The sequence below is a fragment of the Gossypium arboreum genome, chromosome 6 (assembly GCF_025698485.1).
Source record: "Gossypium arboreum isolate Shixiya-1 chromosome 6, ASM2569848v2, whole genome shotgun sequence".
Classification (NCBI taxonomy): domain Eukaryota; kingdom Viridiplantae; phylum Streptophyta; class Magnoliopsida; order Malvales; family Malvaceae; genus Gossypium; species Gossypium arboreum.
Genome location: NC_069075.1, coordinates 132070804 through 132092307, shown reverse-complemented (window position 1 = coordinate 132092307; position 21504 = coordinate 132070804). Strand labels below are relative to the sequence as shown.

The following is a 21504-nucleotide window of genomic DNA, read 5'->3' as shown; positions in this document are numbered from 1 at the left end:
GAAATTATGTATGCACATGAGAAAAGAGGAGGAAGAACAAAAGATGAGAGACAAATGGAAGAATTTCGAAATGCTCTGGAAGATTGTGGTCTGGCTGACACGAGTTTCAAAGGGAAAAAGTTTACTTGGGAGATGGGCAATTTTGCAGACACAAATATCAGAGAACGACTTGATAGGGGAGTTGTGAACCAAGAGCGGCTAAACCTGTTCCCTGAGTATGAAGTCCAACACTTAACTCATTATTTCTCTGATCACTGCCCAGTCCTCATCCAGACGATGTCAAATGTAAAAAGCACTGGAGGTAATATTTTTAGATTCGAATCTTGGTGGGTCACTGAGCCATCGTGTGAAGAAATCATCAAGGAAGCTTGACAGAAGCAATCTGGTAACATTTTGGAAAATTTTGAATATACCTAATTGAGCTTACAAAAATGGGCAAAGGAAATCAAAGGGAATCGTGAAAGGAAATCGAAGATTCTAAAAGGAAGACTGGCCGAACTTGATAAAAAGAATAGAGATGATGATATCCTTGCTGAGATCATTTGTAACACCCTTAACCCCGTCCCGTTACCGGAACAAGATTATAGAGTATTACCAGTCATTACAGTACATTTGCACATAAACAAGTATAAATGTAATATATCCATCTAAATATAATTTTAATGGGTCCACAGTACTTTACAAGTGTAATTAAACAAACCGAGATTCGATCCTAAAGCTTAGTAAATTTTTTGTGAAATTTTAAAATTTCTTCTTTTGAACAGTATCATACGCCTGTGTGGCTAATTTAACATATCCGTGCGGTATGGGACACGCCCGTGTCCTCAACCCATGTGCAACACTGACTTTTAAACACGGTCATGACACACGTCCGTGTTGTCTGCCCGTGTACAAAACTGACTTTAAGACACGGTCGTGGCAACTAAGGCACACGCCTGTGTGACAAACTATGTGAACTCAAAATGAACCTTGTATTTTAAAAATTTACCAATCCTGTAAATTTCAATCTATAACCAATACAGATATCAATATTAAACCAATCCAAACGTATTTTATATATTATTTAATACTTAACTTTAAACACTTATCATGTATCATTATCAATTATCAATTTACTTATTTCACAATTACAATCACAATCCAATATAACACACTTAAGACACCCTAGGTATATGTCATTACCAATAATTAACATGCTTTACCTTTTTGAGCTTCAGAATCGGCTTATGATACTAATTCGACGACCTGTCTTTAACCTAACCTGTGCACGAAAATAAACCGTACGCTGAGTATGAACTCAGTGGTATTTCTATAAACCGATACTTAAGTCAATAATAAATCATATATCAATGAACCTTGAGAATTCAATCTATTACTCCTAATAGTTCAATCATTTGTTTTTGATATATAATGCTAAGATCATGTTAATCAGTTTCGATGAAATGTATACAGTTTCAATGTTTATTCATTATCCGTCGATTTTTCATATTTATTCAGTAATAACCTGTGATCAGTATCATTCAGACATTCAGTAGCAGTCCATTATTCAGTAGCAATTAGTTTTTCAATACTTTTATTTACAATTTATTTGAGTAATAATATTATTCAGCTTTCATTCAATATTCTGTACCATCTCATTTCAATAACAGTCAATATTCAGTAGCAGACAGTCTTTAATACTTTTCATTACTCCTATTAACATGATTCGGACCTAGACGGATACACGGATCCAACCCACACCGGGGATAGTATACAGTGTTTCATTGGTCGAAGCCAAAATACATCGTAAGGGTAGCAGTAACAGTAACAATAACAGTAGCGGTACACAAAGTACCTCATCAGAACAAATCTGGAGCGAAGAATAAAGATCAAAAGCACGAGTACCTCTTGAACGAATCAAAGCAGATCATAGTAGTCGACACATATAGTGTCTCATCGACACACAGTCGGAATATCCCTGACCACTTCCAATCCTATGGCATGCCAACTATATCCGACTAGCCTGATACAATTAATAGGGTATTCAATAAACTTTCAAATTTTCAATTTCATTTGTAATTTAATTTCAATTCAATTTAATACATTTTTCCATATCAATCCACATGCAAATCAATTTCAATGCAATATACATTTTCAATTTTCCACTCAATATTCACAAATTCTATTCAATATCAATAATCACTAATAATTCATAAATTTTTATTCAATTCAATACCATAATAATAATAATAATAATAATAATAATAATAATAATAATAATACTTACCATTCATATAATTAATAAATTCAACAAATAATTATTAGATTTGGTTTATAGAAATACAAACCGTAATTTTTAAGCTAACTCCCGTTGTCTTTGTCTTGTCCTTGCTTAGCCGAGATTTCCCGAGACAACGTTAGCTACGAAAATTAAAATAATTATACCATTAACTTTCAGCACTCATTATAACAATTAATTGAATTTCTATTCAATTTACACCTTATTTCCAATTTAGGTCCTAACTAATTCATTCACTTTACTAACTTAATTCATTCTCCATTTCTATTCAAATTCCATCCAAACTCAAATTTAATTATTAAATTTTCACCATATCTCATTAATTTCGAAATTTCCTCAAATTAACCCCTACAACATAAAACTTATGAATTACTTTACAATTCAATCCTTATTTCATTTCTAACTTAAATTTCTATCAATTTAGCCCTTAATTCATCATTTTATTTAACATAAACAATATTTAGAAATCTAATAATTTTCAAAATCTTAACTTAATTTCATCAAAACTTTGTTCCAAAGCTTCTAAAACATCAAAATTAAGTAAAAAGAACTAAATTGACTTACCTATTAAACTTCCAAGCTTTAAAATCCCTATTTCCCATTTTTTCCTTTCTTTCCTTTCTTTTTCTCCTTCTTTCTCCTGTGTTTCCTTTCTTCTCTGTTTCTTTCTATTCTTTTCTTTTCTTTTACTTTGTTCTGTTTTATATATAATAATAATAATAATAATAATAATAATAATAACTTATATAATAAGTAAATATACATGTATTTTACAAATGTACATATACTAATATTACACGTCACTATACATACCATACATTTGTCAACTTTTATTTATTTTTCACATAAAATCTTATAATATAATTATTTAATTAATAAATAATTTTAAATAATAAATATATATTAATACTTAAATACAAGCATTACAAGTGTATGTATTTTATTAATACACTTGTACCCAATCATTACCACACATTTGTCTTACTTTTATTTATTTATCATATAATATCTATTTAATAATAATAAATACATTAATATTTACTTAAATAATAATTAAATACATACATATATTACAAATGTGTGTATTATATTTATTACACTTGTATTTTATTTTTACCATACACTTGACACTCTTTTGGCTTATTTACTCATTTAGTCCCTTTAATTTTCTTTATTCTATAATTAAACTTTCACACTATATTCAATTTAATCCTTTTATCCAATTATCCTTAATTTAAGCTAATTCACTTAATTAAACTCTAATTAATCACTCAATTAACTTCGTAAATATTTATTACGAATCTATTTTTTAGAAACGGAGACCCGAAAATATACTTTTCCGGTAAAGGTAAAATTCAGGTCATTACATCATTGATGTGAAAATAGAATTAAATTGGGAGATGGAAAAGGAAGAGATGTACTGGGAGCAGAGGGCGAGATCGAATTAGCTTAGCTAAGGGGACAGAAATACGGCTTTCTTCCATAGTCAAGCGTCCCAAATATGCAGAATAAATCGTATTCGAGGGATGGAGGATAAAGAAGGTATTCTCAAAACGGAAGAAGAAGATATGGAAATCATAATAAGGAGCTACTTTATGAAGCTATTCGAATCTAAAGGAGTTGGTAATACAAATCACCTACTCTTAGGTTTTCGCTACAGTATTTTTGACAGTATGGATCAAATGCTGGCTAAAGATTATAAAGAGGAGGAAATTTTTGAAGCAATAAATAGTATAGGGTCGACAAAAGCTTCTAGACTTGATGGATTTTCCACAATCTTCATTGAAAAATTTTGGCATATTATAGGGAGGGAGGTAAGTGATTTTTGCTTGGAAGTTCTTAATAAAAGAAAATCTCTTGATCTTTTAAACCATACGAATATCGTGCTAATCCTAAAGAATCCCCACCCAAAAAGCCCATCAGAATTTAGACCAATTAGCATTTGCTTCGTCTTTTATAAAATAATTTCAAAATCTATAGCAAACAGACTACAGAAAGTACTTGATTTTTGCATCGATCCAGCTCAAAGCGCCTTTGTATCGGGTGGATTAATTACAAATAATGTTCTTCTTGCATATGAAATTCTACAATCTATGAAGAATAAAAGGATGGGGAAAAAAGGTCTGATGGCTCTTAAGATTGATATGAGCAAAGGTGGAATGGAATTTCTTGGAACAAATGATGGCTAAAATGGGATTTTATGAGTCTTGAATTTAGCTTATTATGAGATGCAACAGTACGGTTTCGTATTCGGTCATTTTGAATGGAAAGTCAGGGGCAGTGTTTCGTCCAGAGAGAGGCCTACATCAAGGGGACCCTTTGAGTCCTTTTCTATTCCTTATATACAGTGAGGGACTGTTTACATTATTAAGACTTGCAAGCGAGGAAGGAATGCTGAAAGGAATAAAGGCGAGTAGACGAGGCCCTCAGATTACTCGCCTTCTTTTTGTAGATGATTGCGTGTTGTTTGGGGAAGCAAATGAAAAAGGTGCAGAAACTTTTGGAAAGATCTTAAAAGAGTACGAAGCCTGTTCGGGACAATCCATTAATTATGGAAAGTCAACAGTTTTCTTTAGCTCAAACACAACTGAAATAATTTGTTTAGCTATCTCAAATAAATTGAGGGTGAAACGAACGAATAACACACAAAAATATCTGGGCTTGCCAAATATGGTGGGAAAGAGGAAAAGGTTAGCATTCCAACACCTTAAAGATCGAATTAAAGCAAAAATTAACTGTAGGAGTTCTCAATTACTATTGCAAGGGGAAAAGAAGTTTTCATTAAATCTGTGCTACAAGCAATTCCAGCTTATACAATGGGATTTTTTTATTACCGAAGTCAGTATGCGTTGATATGGAACAAATTATAGCCAAGCATTGGTGGTAAAAGGGGTTCGGGAGAAGGGGGATACATTGGTAGTCATGGAATAACTTATGTGAATTAAATGAATTCAGTGGTCTTGGTTATTGTAATTTTGCAAAGTTTAATTTAGCCCTCTTCGCTAAGCAAGGATGGCGATTAATTGAAAACCCCAATTCTCTTTTAGCACAGACGCTAAAGGCCAAATATTATTTGAATACTGATTTTCTAAACTCAAAGCTAGGAAACTTACCTTCATATACTTGGAAAATTATATGGGCTGCAAAAGGCCTTTTGCGGACAGGATTATGTTGGAGGGTGGGAAATGGCCGAAATATAAGTATTGAAGAGGATGTCCGGGCTCCGAAGGATGAAAATCTACATATTCAAAAAATAGTAAGAAATCAAAATTTATTGAAGGTAGCAGACCTGATTGATAGCAATGCTAGATCATGGAAAACAGAGTTGATTATAGATACCTTTTCCGTAGAAGATGCTCAGAGAATACTCCAAATCCCGCTTGCTCACTCCCTATAGGACAACTTTATGGCTTGGAGAGGCGAACCAACAGGCGAATATACAGTCCAAAGTGGGTACAGATTACTCTTTCAAGGCAATTCCATCAATAATAATAGATACAACCCAAATGAAAACAGGAAATGTTGCAAAAAAATGTGGAATAGTGACCTCCTCAAAATTAAAAATTAGAGCCTGGAGAGCCACTCTAAACTACCTTCCTACACTATCAAATCTATGCATTAAAAGACTAGCTAATGACGCCGTCTGCCCGAGATGTCAGCAAGGTGTGGAGAATATGGATCACGTCTTTCGAGAATGCGCTACTTCAAGGGAAACATGGAATAGCTTAAAATATGACTGGCCTGAAAGAATAGCAAATCTGAAATTTATGGAATGGTTTACTTGGATCATGCTAAGCAGCAGTACTGATATCTGTCGATCATTTCTATGCACCATTTGGGTTATCTAGTCGGCTAGAAACAAATGGATTCACGAGGGTAAGAAAATGTAGGGACAGAGACGGCAAGATTCAGCTTACAGTACTTACAAGAACTAAATAACATTAAATGGGAAAAACTTGCCTTTAGCCCGATAAGTGCAGAATGGAGGCCTCCGATTCAAGGTATCTACAAAATCAATTTCGATGCAGCAGTGGACCTTAAAACACAAAGGTCATGTTCGGGACTCATAGTCAGAGACTGGAAAGGGAAAATCCTAGCCACAAAAACCATAAATCATGAGAATATACCTTCGAGGTTTGCAGCCGAGTCTGTTGCATGTTTACAGGCAGTTATCTTAGGAAGGGATCTAGGATTAAAGTTTGTTGACATTGAAGGGGATTCTTTGACAGTGATAAAAAAAGCTCAAACTAAGATCATAGACAAGTCGGTAATCGGCGTAGACATTCAAGACATTCAAGAAATGTGCAAGATTTTCTATGAAAGTAAGTTCATTTATGTACGAAGAAAAGCAAACGAACAAGCGCATGATCTGGTATCAAAAGGCTTAAAAATGGTAGAAAAGACTTACATTATTCACAGACCAGTTGCTGAGGGCGTCACAGAGGCAGAAATTGATCGAGGATGGGGGTGAAGAATTCCAACAGGTGGATGATTTAGAGAAGGAACCCTAATGAATACCAGTCTTTTGTCCTTCTCCAAGAGCTGTAAATGAAAATGAAGATATTTTAAGAAGATTTTTAGGAAATAACAGCTCATTAATGTTGGGTTGTCTTTTCATGTCTTTTATTTTTTTTGTTTTGCAAAGAGTGGCAGGCCCTTCGTGGCCAACAGGCCGATTTAGTTGAGGATTCTGTTTATTTTAATTTATCTTAATAAATACAACCTAATTTTCTTTCAAAAAATATAAATATTTAAAATATGTTAAAGTTGTAAATATTTATAAATCTAATAAAAATATATAAAATATTATATGTTTTGAGATTTCCTTTAAAGAAGATAACAAAATAAAACAATTTTGATTAAGTAAAATTTAATGCTTATATTTGAATAATTGAAAACATGTTAACGAGGCTTTGACATATTTGGATTTTTTTTACATTATTCTATGTTTAATTTTATTTAAATCCAAATTTAGGATATATTTCTATTTTCAACTCATAGTCATTCATATTAAATTTATTCTAATTCTGATTCCTATAAACTTCTAAAATGAAGAACAGAGAAAATGATAAGTGGGAGATTTTTTTCAAAACAATGGGGGCCAAGTGGAACTTTCAGCATCCTTCCGCTCAGTGCGGATAAAGTATATACCATCTTTTTTCTACCTTAAAAATAGAAAGTTGGAAAAAGTGGATTAAGTCAACTGGAAAGCCAGCCTATAAGATGACATCCATCTTGCGCCTTAGCCACGCCCCTTTTATATTCATTGCTCTGTGCCCGTATCCCATTTGTTTCATTTTTCCCTCTTAACGTTTTCGCATCAGAGCCCGGGATTCATTAATCATAGACTCTTCTCACCTGTATTAAACTACCGCCATTCCTTTACATTTTGATCCCCAAAAGAAAGGGAAAAAAAACCCAGTTTGTCTTTTTTTATTCTTTGGGTTTGTGTAGATTTGTTAAGGATTTTAAGGTTGTTCTCTTGTTTTGTTTTGTGATCAAAAAAGGGTTTTCTTTTCTTTTGTTTTTTCTCCATTGGTGTTTGGTTTGTAAGTTGAAGTAAAAACAAAAAAGGGAAAGAAGGAAAATGGACAAGAAAAAGATTGCGGTCCCACTTGTATGTCATGGCCATTCACGTCCTGTTGTGGATCTCTTTTATAGTCCTGTCACTCTAGATGGCTTTTTTCTCATTAGTGCCAGCAAAGGTAGTTACTATTTAGTATTTATTTGGTCTCTGACTTTTGTTCTTCTGTAAAATGCATTATGATTTTGTTGTTTATTTATTGTCTCTGGAAAGGGGTTTATATACAAGTAATTGATTGTCTTAAATCCACTTTTTAATCCCTTTCTAGGCTTATTTGTAGTGTATATTTGATTGATTTGATTATATAAATCATTATATGAATATAAGTGGTGGCTATTAGTACATTATAATGTTAAGACCTTAATTTTTCATAGAACAATGAAAGATATGTAGTTCTTTAGAGGGATAAATCGATATTGATCTCATGCTCGTAAAAATGATGCTTTATTTGCCTGGTTCAGATTCCAGTCCCATGCTGAGGAATGGTGAAACTGGAGATTGGATAGGAACGTTTGAAGGACACAAGGGTGCAGTGTGGAGTGTTTGCTTGGATACAAACGCTTTACGGGCTGCTTCTGGTTCTGCCGACTTTACTGCGTAGTTATTCATTCTTGATCGCTGTTATTTGCTATATGTTTTTGTACTCTAAAAGTTGTTTGTCTGTTTATTTATTGTTTGTGATTGCATATATATGCAGATTTGGAATATAACACGGGAGGTCTTTGAACATCTCACTATAAATTGCCGATTTGTAGTGCTGCTTTTCTTGTGCCTGCTCTGTACAATTTTCTATCTGCTGTTGATTATTGATTCTCAAATAATACACTATCACTTAAAAGTAGACAATACTTTTAATAATGGTTTGCTTACCCTACGTAACTGCTCGTGCTTCAATCTCCTACTGCTATAGTTTGAATTGAGATATTTTAACTTGGAATCTTGGACGGTATATGTTGTTTCAACTGCTGTTTCTTTATGGGGTTGTTCATTGATAAAAGGTTGATAGATCTTGTGAAATGCCATTTCTTTTGTGCAGGAAAGTGTGGAATGCACTAACAGGTGACATATTGCACTCATTTGAGCATAAGCATATAGTTCGAGCTTGTGCTTTTTCTGAGGTAAATTTGATGCTTTTCATTCCGTTTAAGCTTTCACTTGGATGAACTAGTCTAGTTGATACATGGTGGAATATGGTAGGGCAAATTAAAGAAAGATATGGTGTTAGAAATGTGTACAGCGTATGTGGGTTCGTGAATCATCGTTCTTTTGATAAAAGGATATTTATACGATATATTAGGCAGGTTGTTGAACAGCTTTCTAGGTTACCCTTTTTGTCATTATTACTATGTGAAAGTAATTTTAATTGCTTACAGATAACCTCTGTGGTTCTTGTGAATAGTACTGATTGTTTCTAAATGCAAGCTAGTAGTGCAACATTTAATGGCTTCTCTTGATCTTTAGTCTATTTGGTTGCTTTGACAAGGAAATTTAAACTATGTTTTGACTTCTGAAGGCCTGGTCAACATGCAATGAATTTTTGTCACAATTATCATAATATTTTTGTTCATTTTGTTATTCTTGTAAGGAATTTATTAGAATACGAAGGAACCTCTACCTTCTCTGCTATTACAGATATAGGTGGACCATTTCTCCACTATTAAAGCCGTAATTGTTGATACTATCATATTAATATGGAAAATCATAAATAAAGACATTCTGAATTGACTTGTGTAAATTTGTCCATATATGAAGTCATACTCATAGGAATCACGGTGAATGTTGGGATTATTGAAAAGATAGTGCATTGTTCTATCTTATCTGAAAATAGCACTAGTTTTCAGTTTTTCTTAAAGGCCTTTTGCTCATCATTAGTTAAGTTCTGTTGTGGAATTGTTGATTTCTTTGTACCCAATATTAAATTTTGGTCAAGAACTCTAATTGTTATTGCCTGTTTTACTTCTTTACTTCTTGCTTGTTATTCACCTCATTCAAGGGTTTCTGATTTTGTATCAGGATACACGCCTTCTGTTGACTGGAGGAATAGAGAAAGTCCTCCGTATTTATGATTTGAATCGTCCAGAAGCACCTCCGAGAGAAGTAGACAAATCTCCGGGATCTGTCAGAATGGTTTCATGGATGCATAGTGATCAGACGTTATTAAGTTCTTGCACTGATATGGGGGGTGTCAGGTATCCATCTCCCTCGTTTGGAGGTTCTTTCATTTAACTTATGTCGCATATGTAGTTCATTGTTCTTTAAAAGAAAGCATTTTGCTTGCTTTTGTTGTTATTTACTATCGATTCCTATTACATGTTTGGATACCATGACACTTAGTTGGAGGGTTTGAGACCAAATCTTTGGATGCATGAATTTCAGTGGACAACAGTTTTAACTTTTGTATGTAAGCTTATTTCAGAGGGAGGGAGAAAGCAGAATAGCACACGACATTATAAGTAGTTGCAGTCCAGATGCTTGCCTGCTTGTTGATTCAGTAAATTTTTAGTTAATTTAAAGCATTTTTACAGGGTATATAACTGTGTCAAATTGATCTCATATGTTGTTATTAACCTAGTGTAATGTTTGTCATGGTTATGGCATCTTTGCCCTCTCCTATTTCTGAATTTCTTACTGGCTGTACAGATTATGGGATGTAAGGAGTGGTAAAATAGTTCAAACACTAGAGACCAAGTCACCTGTGACCAGTGCTGAAGTGAGTCAAGATGGCCGATATATGACAACTGCAGATGGATCTACAGTTAAGTTCTGGGATGCAGACCAGTAAGTTCCGACTTCAACTGAGATTGGTCTGATTGTTGTGCTAGAATATCTACTCTTAATTGATCTCTGCATTATGCCTTTACTCAGCTTTGGGTTGGTAAAGAGCTACAACATGCCTTGCACGGTTGAATCGGCTTCATTGGAACCAAAATATGGAAATAAATTCATTGCCGGAGGAGAAGATATGTGGGTTCGTGTTTTTGATTTCCACACCGGAGATGAGACAGGTATGTTCTCAAACGTAATATGTGGCTTTGCACAATAGATTTGGTGCTTGAATCCACATGTCATATGTGATCTCATGTTTTTAGTTTCCATTTTTTCCCCATGACTGATTGACATCGGGGGTGTGCAGCATGCAACAAGGGTCATCATGGTCCTGTACATTGTGTACGTTTCTCACCAGGAGGGAAATCATATGCCTCAGGATCCGAGGATGGAACCATCAGAATATGGCAGACAGGCCCTTTGACTGATCATGAAGAAACCAAATCACATGCAGCAAACGGATCAGTTGGAAAGGTGAAGGTATCAGTGGAAGATGTTTCGCAGAAGATTGGGGGCTTCCATATTGCAGAAGAGGGCAAGACCAAGGAGAAAGAGTAAACAAGAGGGTGATAATATCGAGCAGTCTGCAGGCATAATTGCATTCAGCCAACATCTTCAACATAGTTTTTCATATCAGAATTTCTTTTCTATTTTTGTATAAATTCTGGTTTTGAATTTGCTATATATGTAAACTTGGACTAATGTTTTGTAAAAAGTTGTAATGACATATATACTTTAAATTTATGGTGTTGATGTGATCACTCACATCCAAGGACTACACTATAATGTCTTATTGCTTGCCAAGTCTCTATCAGAAAGCAATGGATTTATTATTAGCTCAGGGAGCGTTTTAGGATAAAATTGCATGTTCCATGGTCAATTGGCCGCAGCCCCTGATGAGTCCAAAGATCAAATTTTAGAGATGATAATCGTTCCAGGGCATGTGGAGGCTAAGTGTGGGTGCATAAGCTAACTAAATCAACCACAGTTAATGGTCAAAGCGTTGGCTGCATAAATCAATTGAATTGAAGATCAACCAAATTTGAGTTATTTCTCATTCCAATTCAATCTCTGGATCATACGATAAAATCTTGATACATATCCCAGGCCTCTCATGCAGTGATATCGGTTTAAAAAAAAAAAAGCTCTGATGGTTTTTCCATAACACCCTCAAATCAATGCATCCCTAATTTGTTACACATTAGTAATCCCACTCAAGCTATACTTGAAACCAGATATCTAAATGCGAGATTTACTTAGTCAATGCTGAAACTACCACTCATTATGTTATGAAAATTTTACCACAACAGCAGCAAGTCTGGAAATTAGATGGATGATACCTTTGGAACATCAACTGGGAAATTCTGGATCTCATCCATCCATGGGTTTTTCTCCTTTGCTGGATTTACGGTCCTCAAAGCTTTCCATACAGCACTGTTGCATTTGAATCCAGAACCAAATGCTATTTGCCATGTTCTGTCCCCTTTCCTAATCCTACCCTTAGCTTCCGAATATGCCAATTCATACCACAGAGAACTGCTTGAGGTGTTTCCAAATCGGAAGAGAGTCATTCTTGATGGTTCCATATGCCATTCGGAGAGCTGCAAATTCTTCTCCAGTTCATCCAAAACAGCTCTTCCTCCAGCGTGAATGCAGAAATGTTCAAAAGCTAGCTTGAAATCTGGAATGTAAGGCTTGATCTTCATTTTGATAAGCTTCTTTCCAACCAATGTAGCAAAGAAAAGCAGCTGCTCAGACATCGGAAGAACCAGAGGCCCCAATGTGGTGATGTTGGTCTTTAGAGCATCACCAGCAACTGCCATGAGATCCTTTGACAATGTAACGCCAATCTTTCCTGCAGAGTCTTCTTCCTGTGTAACACAAGCAAAGCACTTATCATCCGCGCCCTTGTGAGTGCGAACAGTGTGAACCAATTGGTATTTGGATCTTCTTCTGTCAGAGCGTTTGTTAGAGAGCAGTATTGCCGCCTCCCATCCTGAATAAGCAGTTTGAAACAAGTTTTGAGCGATCATTTCCAAAGTACCAGTTCAAGGTGATGTTCTCCATGCTGATAACCAGTGCATAGGAGTTCGGATGGACTTGAAGTAGATTCTTTGCAAGATCTATTGAGAGCAAACCAGCACTACAGCCCATTCCTCCCAAGTTGTAGCTTTGAATATTCCCTCGAAGCTTGTAATGGTTGATAACCATGGCAGACAAAGATGGCGTTGGATTAAACAAGCTGCAGTTCACAACCAAAATTCCAATGTCTTTGGGTTTTACGGAGGTCTTAGCCAAAAGTTCATCAATAGCACCAAACATAACAATCTCAGCTTCTTTTCTAGCTTCTTTCATTGATGGGTTAGGTGGAACATTGAGGACAGCCTCTGGAAGATATGTCTCCTCGCCAAGCCCGGACCTTTCAAGAATCTTACGCTGAAACTGAAGATTTTCCTCTGTGAAGGTACCGCCAATTGAGACCGATCCATGAAGATCCTTTTGGGGCATTTCCGAAATTCATCCGGTTTATAGCAAGCAAAGTTGACAAGGTAAACAGGACGAGGACGAGTGAGAAAGTAGAGAGTCGACAAGAAAACAAGAAGAGTCGAGCAGATGATGACAGAAATAAGATTGTATTGAAGATGCTCCCAAAGATCATAAAGATCCTGGATAGAAAATGTTGAGAGTTGTGCAGTGATTACAACTACAAGAGGGAAAGGAAGAGATACATTCCATGGGTGATCAAGTAATGGTACCCAAGCTTCACATATTTTAGCTTAACTGATTTCTTAAAATCAGGTAGCTTCCGAGACGATGATGGGATCAATGGTTGCTCTGGTTTTGAATCAGTCATATTTTACCTGTTAAACACTAAACTCATTGTATTACATCAAACACAAAAATGGGAATCAAAAGGAAAAGACAATTCAAAACCAACAAGAAAGACAACCGGCAAAACAAATAGAAGGTAAAATTAAGCAACAAATGTTGGGTGTAATGGTAAAGCACAATACAAATCTTAGAGACATATTATTAGGAGGGACGGCCACAAACACCACACATAGACCATAAAACGGCATGAAAGATTACCAAAAATAATATAGAAGGTAAAGTCGAACCAGAACTTTTTACATGGTCTCTCTCCTTTCCTTTTCCTAGATAGTTACTGATTTTATCCCTAATTTTGGCCAACGATTTTAACCCTTCTAAGAGATGAACTGGGTTTTATCAGCATTATGCTCATATAAAAATCGCTTATGAACTGTAGAAATCATATTTATGAATGAAATTAAAATTATCTGGGAAAGTAATGGATAGAAAAATAATGGCGGATCCTTAACCCGGAACTTTACACCTTAAAAAGCTTAAAATTCTATGTTCAGTACGATAAAGTGCATGCATTACCAAATCAAAAGAATTTCACATCAAATCTAACTACGAGTTCTGCAAACCCAGATCAGAATTTCACATCAAATTCTTAAAATTGAACAGAGACAAATGACAATGGGGAAATATAAAAAAAGTACAGCAAAAAAGAATAAGAAATGCACATTGAAACAACATAAAAAAAAAAAAAAAACAACAACAACTATTAAAGGAAGTTAATCAAAAGAACCCACATCAAGAAAACTGACCTTAATCCCCAAAACCCAACCAAGGTCACTTAAATCTATACAGGAACGGCCTCGGAGAGAGAGAGAAAGAGAAATGATAAATATAAAAACGACTATATAAAGTACCGGTATTAAGCTGTGCATGGTTTAAGAAATTTAAATATTTTAAAAAAATTCATCTCAATTTTATTTCTTACACTTTTATTTTAATAATTTTAGCCTTTAAAAATGATTGGGTTTCTTATAATAATTTTTCAGACAATTAATTTATTAATGTTGTTATATATATATATATATTTATTTTGATATCGTTGAACTTCAATCATATCATATCATACAGCAGTGAAAGTAATTAGTTGATATAAATATTAAAAATATTTTTAGTTGAGATAATAAATTGAGAGAATAAATTTTATATTATTTTGAATTCAAATCTCATTACATGTATATATTTTTTAGATTTTATATAAAATCTTCAAAATAATATTTACTTCTTTATAATAAAAAAACTTTTAATAAATTCATAATTGAGTTAAAATCAAGTCGAAAGTAAAATTAAATCAATCAAAACTTTAAATATTAGTATAAATTTTAGATGAATTTTATCTAATTTTAAATTATTTAATTTGTGGGATCAAATTCATTCAAAGTATATATATATATATCTTATTCGCCTATGTATTAATAATTTATTTAATGACGAGTCTAGTTTGTTTTGTGCTAAAAAAAATCACAAGAAAAGAGTTCCATAAATAAAAACCAAGGGGCCATACGAATTGCATGTTACCCCGTGCCAAATTGGCTTTGTTTGTTTTATTAGATGGCACTTTCCATAAGGTTTTGGTGACATAGTTACCAAGTGGAACCCGCATTGAGTTGTTTTTTAATTTATTTGTATACTTTGAGACATGGTTGTAATAATATTTTGAAGGCAAGCTTTTCATCCATGCAACAACTAATGGCTCTCTTCACCATAGGTTTTACTCAAATGCTCTCTTCACTGTTGCTACTTGAATGTGGATGGTGGGGTGAGTTAAAAGAAAAAAAAAACACTATATTAAGGGAAGCATCTAACAATCCTAAAATGTCTTTCAAGGAAAAAATTGCTCAATTTTTCAACAGTACCATAGTTTATCGATAATTCTTTTGATTATGAATACTTCAAACTAAAGGATGTGATGTGATAATTGGAATTGAGGATGGAATCTCATCCATAAAGTTCTCAAATAGGGTCCATGGTTAATGGAGAAGAGTATGTCTCAAACAGACATTATCAAACTCTTGTGGAGAAAAATCAATTTCAATGCCTCATTGATCAAATGCTACACCCTATGGAAGCTAATCCAACTCTTCCAATTAATGGATTTAGAGAAAACAAATATTACTTAGCAAAGTTTTGATTGAAAAAAGATTATATGAAAGTGCTTTCAAACGACCTTGGAATGATCTTTGGTCAAATATTTAACAATGCAACCATAGGCTCTATTGTGTTCAACTTCTTAACCATATTCACATTAGCTTGGATTTGTTTGTCAGGTTTAACGAGAGCTATGTACAAGAAAGCATACTTAACACAATTAGTGATATTACTAGAAAGGTAATCCAAATTGACTATGTTAGATCATGGTTGTGAGTTAAAGAGTGAAGATTTTTCAAAATTTTGTGAAGAATGAATTGATCTGCCATAATTTATTATGGCAAATTAAGCTCTTTTCGCTACTTAAGGAGCTTGTATTCAGGTCATTTTATTTCTTTTATGTCTATTTTTATAATTATTTAGTTTTAAGTTTACATTGAACAAATCGAGCTTTTGTATTGTTTTATAACATTTAGGTCGATTCGAGCCTAACAAAGAACTAATTAGTTGATTGAGTGTGTAAGACAATAACTTAAGTTGAGGAGTCAGTGGACTATCATGGATGATGCAACATTCAAGGAGGAAGTCGCGACATTCGAGGAAGTCGCGATATTCAAGGAGGAAGAACTAATGAGTTGATTGAGTGTGCAAGACAATAAACATCCCACATGCTGACCAATCAGCTTATTTAGCTGATTATTTGGCTTGCAAAACAGCCCTTGAAGTTCCCTTGAAATTGCATTCAAACCCCTTCACTTATCAAGCATTTGTAGATTTGCCCCTAGCTAAATTTAGCAAGTTTGGAAGCTTCAAACTTGCCACATGTGTGGTTGGCCATGGGGGAAGTTATTGTGTAACGTCCACGTTTTAACTCGGGCTAGGTACAGTGATGGATCGAGTCAAGAATTAGTATAAAATTTTATTTTGAAATATAATAAATAAGAATTTTGAGTATTAAATTAGGAAGTATATAGATCTAATAAGAAATTAGAGAAAAAAGTACTCTTTACATAGGAAATTTTAAAATAGATACATTGATGTAGTTAAAAGAAGAAATACATTGTTGTGGCCAAAGTAGGAAAAATATTAAGTTAGGAGATATATAATAGTAGAAGAAAGGAAGGAAGGATTAAAAAGAAATTTAACCAAAGTGTTGTATGAGTCATACTAGGAAATATGAAAGATGAGGAAGGACAAAGTGGTAATTAGCCAAGTGGATATTTATTAGGTGAAATGATGATGAGTAAAAATAAAAAGATGGATGGCTTAAGGACTTAGTAGCAATTTGACCATTTTAATTAAAAAGTGAGATATTTTAGTGGAATGGTGTAGAAAAGTGGAGAAAATATGAAAATATATCATCTTTTCTCAAACACAAACCGTCACTACTTCTTCTTCTCCCTCAACTTCTATCCAACTTTTCTTTTAATTCCCTACATGTCATTCCATCATAGTTGAACCATCCAAGCTTCAAACTTTTATTTTTCTTTGAAATTTCCTTAGTAAAAATCAAAGAGCTAAGGTAAGAAATGATGAAATTATCATACCATACATGTTTATTTTTATTAAATAGTATAGGAAAGTCACTTGATTGTTTTTTTTTTAACATATAAATGTTATATGTTTTATATGAAATTGAAGAGAAAGAAAAGAAAGGAGATGACCTAATTGAAGAAAAAGGGAAAGAGAAGGCTAAAGAGTGAAGGAAGAAGAAAATACATCATCTCAACCTTTTTGTTGTAAGCACTACAAGATTTTTAAATTATTTTTATTTAAATACTTATATTGTAGTATGAAATTACATAGAATAGAAATGTAAAATATATATTTAAATTTGTAAATAGATAAAAAAAAGATTAGGTTATGAAATCATGAAATTTGTAAAGAAAATTATAGGTGGAGAATATGAAATGGTATATTGTTTAAACACTAAGCAATGATGTTGTGGCAAAAGTATATGTGTGAAAAAGGTGTGATATTTGTGATTTATGAAATGGGGGCTAAATTGTAGATGATAGAGAAATGAGAAATCTTTTTCGAAATATTTAAGTAAATTATTTAAATGTATGAAATTCAGCTTTAATGCCCAAGTAGACGGAATTTAGAACTACTAGGATATTAGTGGCATGCCATTAAGGGACCCTAGCGCGCTCTCCGATTATGAACACATTAGTGCTTTCCATTTAGCACATTCATGCTCTTTGTTTAATACTGCATAATAATGCACCTCTATATTTGTTCCCTATATCCGGTGTGTTCTATAAAGTCTACTTTGGGCTAAGAATATGAGTTGTGAACAAAAGTGAATTATCAATGTGTTGAGGTAAGTTTCATAACTTACAAAAGGTAAGTTAAGTTTCATTAAAGTAAGGTATAGTTGAAGAAACTTGTATGTGTGTAAATATGTATTAGTTGAATAAGTTTAAAATATTATGTTATGTTTCATTTATTTCATTTATCTATTTAATTCTTGTAGTGCTTACTAAGCCTTCACCGGCTTAACGCGTTTATTTCTAATGCGTAGGTACAGTTAGACTCGAAGAGATAGAGTCGGGTTAGGAGATCTCTCATCTCATCACATCCTCAAGAACTTCAAGAGTAGGTACCATATTTTGAATTAAAATGACATATACGTAGGTAGACCAAATGTGTTCCCATGTGTGAGGGACTAAAATGCAAACTTTTAAATTTCTATATATTTTGAGTTACTTGAAGTATTTGGTCTATATGAAATGAATTATTGAAACTATAAGTATGTCTGCAAATATGGTTTGGTAAGTTAAAATACTATGTATAAATGTTTAAATCAAACAGTATCTAGCCAAAACCGTTTTGGCACCAAATGTAATAATCTTATACCGGGTCTGTACGATTGGATCGGGTATAAGGGAGTTACATAATGGCTGCTAATTTTTGATATTTTTAGCAGCCTATCCAACTTATAAATACTCCCCTTGGCTGCTCATTTCAAACACACCTCTCATCCTTTTATTCTTCACTTCTCTCTCATTTTCTCTCTTCAAAACTCTTCCTTTGTTCTCTATTTTTCTATTCCATTCCCTTGTATTTTCCCTCCTGAAAAAAAGCCGTTCAACTACCATTGGTAGCAGTGTTCAAGTGCTCATAGAAGCCTCGGTTCAACAAGAACAAGTGGAGAAAGAGGAGCGGAGCAAATTAGTCAAGCTTCGAAGAAACACTGGATTTGATTCTAGTTCCTTATCCTTTAATTTTTATTGTTGTTGTTATGAACATGTCTATGAATACTTGTTATGTTGATATGTTTAATATAATTAATTTAGCTTAAATTTAATTTGTGTTAGGTTGATTGCATTTCGTCTACTTAAGTTAATAAAATTATGTTTGTGTTGTAATAGGCCTTGGTAAGTTGTTTGATTAAGTAAAACCATGATTAAGTTATTCTTGCATTGTAACTATAAGGTAACTAATGAATTAATTATTTAATCGTGTTGAAATTTTAATTAATTGACACAATATTTAATCAATGTATGTTTAATCTTCTAAGGTAGCTGAAGGTTAAATTAGTGACGGTATTAAATGGTACATTAGCCTTGCATAACTTGTAAGATTATTATGATTAAACTGTTTCAAGGTAGGAATACATTGTTACCTTGCTTAATTTTTTATATGCTTATGAAGATTAATTAATTGTTTGAATTGACATTGGAAAATGTTCAAGAGATTATTTAATTTAATAGGTAGGTATGAGTAGTAGTTAGCAAATTACCAAGGTGCCTTGAATTTATTCGTAACAACATGAACATGATTTTAGTAATTTTAAGTTAAGAAATGTAATTAATCTAACACAATTATGTCATCTTGATTAAAATCATCTTTTGAAATCGTGCATTGGAACTTGTATTTTTATTTTATTTTGTTTTACTTAGTTAAATTTTAGTTTTTAATCACTTCCTCAAAATCAAAATATTTTTCTTCACCAAAGTGTTTTAATTGCATTCATAAATAATTTTCTTGCATAGTCCTTATGGGTACGATAACTTGACATTTATTTGTCACTTCATTACTCGTTGCGATTGTGTACACTTATACATTTCCATCATTCCAATGACAATAAACATCCCAATATGCAATTGGTCATTGAGTATAAGCTAATAGGTGAGGATGAAGGACTATTATTATATGAGGAGAATCTTCATCCTCAATTTTTGAAGAAGTAAATGGTAAAGTAAAAAGAGATTTGTTGTGAGCCTAAAATTAAATGAGTGATATTCACAACTATAGGGGTTTTAAAATTCCTTTCAAAGCTGTAATAGAGGGTTTAGTCTACTCTCTTAATGAAGAGACAAAGGGTGTCAATGTCGACATGGTGGAGAATTAACAATTATTGACACGACTAATGAAATGGAGCGAATTGTGATGGAGGATCAATGATGCATGTGTTCTCTTTTCTCTTTTTCTTAATTTATGATGAGATTTAGAGCTTTTTTCTAGAACTATTAGAGGCATGGCGATCTCTAGTTTATAGAATGGTTAAGGAATAATGTAAGGAACACAATACTAACCTATTGTTTTTATTGAAGCTAAAATTAATGGTTTTGCAACAGCCCGGTTTTAGCTAAATCAGAATAGTGGTTTTGGAACCACAAATTTGAGGTCGTAAAATTATTTTAATATTATTTTTGGTGTTTATAGCATGTGAATATATATGTGTGAAAATTTCGTGAGCTAATTTTATCGTTTAATAGCTCAATTTGAGAAAAATGACTAAATCGCGTTAAATGCAAAAGTTGCATTCTATTTGATAAAGGTGTCTATTTGCTATGGCTTATTAAATGTGAAGTCCTTATATTGTAAATAGACCATTTGAATAATGGATGGACAAATATGCCTATAGTTAGTGGAATTTGAATGTTTGTTCATCAAGGGTAAAATGGTAAAATGTGTATTAAGTATAATAAAATAAATACAAAGTTAATTTGTGTTCATATTTTCTTGCTATCAACAGGAATTGAGAAAGAAAAGAAGCCATTTTAGGGCTTTGATATTCGGCTAGCATATTCTTTGATTAAGGTATGTCCTTTGCTCAGTTTTTTGATGATTTTTATGTTCTCATGATCGTTGCTTCGAGTACTATCTAGCCCGTGCTTTAATTTTTGAATTTGTTGATGAATTTGTGAAGTGCCATTGATGAATGCTTGAGTTCTTGAATGTTTGATGATGGAACATGAGTATTTGATGATAGATTATTATGTTTAATTAAGTGATTTTTGATAAAAAAATCTTATTGTGGATTAAATTGTGAAATTGGAAAATTTAGGGATCTAAATGTGAAATAAATTCAATTAATGGGCTTCCAGGGACCTAGGAAAATTCGGCCTTACATGAGCATATTAAAATTTGGTGTATTTTGAGTTGTTTTGAAATAGGGACTAAATTGAAAAAATATGAAATATTAGGGGCTCATGTGCAAAATGCCCATTTATATATTTTTGGGTGAAATTTTTTCAATTGGTGATTAAATAGATTAATTCTGAATACATATAGAACCTGAAAGAGAGAAATCGGATCTAAACCTTGGGAGATCGAAAGTTGTCGAATAGTCGATCCAGTCCCTCTATTCGGACTATGAGGTAAGTTCATATGCAAATAAATGCATTTAAATTAAATTATATGTGTTTACTTGTCATTGAGTTATTATAAATGTTGAACGAGTAATTACGAGCAAGAATCTACTAAGTTACGACATCCGAAAGTCTCGTACGAACCTTAGGAATAGCATTGGATACGAATGTCATGACATTAGGTTATCGAGATGTGATTACATGTAAGACCATGTCTGGAACATTGGCATTGTATTGAAATTACG

At 33.1% G+C, this 21504-nt stretch overlaps 2 protein-coding genes and 2 long non-coding RNA genes across 5 annotated transcripts; 1 reads left to right on the top strand and 3 right to left on the bottom strand.

Moving 5' to 3' along the window:
• Positions 1-1031: 1031 nt before the first annotated feature.
• Positions 1032-6126, bottom strand: LOC108484660 (uncharacterized). Of its 2 annotated transcripts, none has more exons than XR_008284490.1 (4): positions 5618-6126; positions 5392-5516; positions 2328-2400; positions 1032-1261 (listed from the first exon to the last, which is right to left on the bottom strand). It is a non-coding gene; the product is annotated as an uncharacterized LOC108484660 (long non-coding RNA). The 2 variants fall into 2 exon arrangements; XR_001871289.2 differs by lacking the exon at positions 1032-1261 and adding an exon at positions 1890-2002.
• A 138-nt stretch (positions 6127-6264) lies between these two features.
• On the bottom strand, positions 6265-6921 carry LOC128294189 (uncharacterized). Its single transcript, XR_008284489.1, has 2 exons — positions 6687-6921; positions 6265-6371 (listed from the first exon to the last, which is right to left on the bottom strand). It is a non-coding gene; the product is annotated as an uncharacterized LOC128294189 (long non-coding RNA).
• Positions 6922-7527: 606 nt separating this feature from the next.
• On the top strand, positions 7528-11549 carry LOC108486348 (uncharacterized). Its single transcript, XM_017790360.2, has 7 exons — positions 7528-7983; positions 8324-8459; positions 8899-8980; positions 9876-10051; positions 10503-10640; positions 10728-10867; positions 10996-11549. The coding sequence occupies exons 1-7, from the start codon at positions 7866-7868 to the stop codon at positions 11244-11246; spliced, it is 1041 nt and encodes a 346-aa protein (XP_017645849.1). The 5' UTR covers positions 7528-7865; the 3' UTR covers positions 11247-11549.
• A 164-nt stretch (positions 11550-11713) lies between these two features.
• Positions 11714-14451, bottom strand: LOC108486347 (3-ketoacyl-CoA synthase 11). The gene is given in 5 exon segments (XM_017790359.2): positions 11714-12677; positions 12679-13162; positions 13165-13410; positions 13413-13549; positions 14324-14451. Coding segments are annotated over 4 exon segments (1524 nt in total). The 5' UTR covers positions 13543-13549; positions 14324-14451; the 3' UTR covers positions 11714-12013.
• Between the last annotated feature and the right edge of the window lie 7053 nt (positions 14452-21504).

Coding starts and splice junctions, on each gene's coding strand:
- LOC108486348 (XM_017790360.2), top strand. CDS start 7,866: ATGGACAAGAAAAAGATTGCGGTCCCACTTGTATGTCATGGCCATTCA. Junction 10,052..10,502: donor ACTGATATGGGGGGTGTCAG/GTATCCATCTCC, acceptor CTGGCTGTACAG/ATTATGGGATGTAAGGAGTG. Junction 10,868..10,995: donor CCACACCGGAGATGAGACAG/GTATGTTCTCAA, acceptor GGGGGTGTGCAG/CATGCAACAAGGGTCATCAT.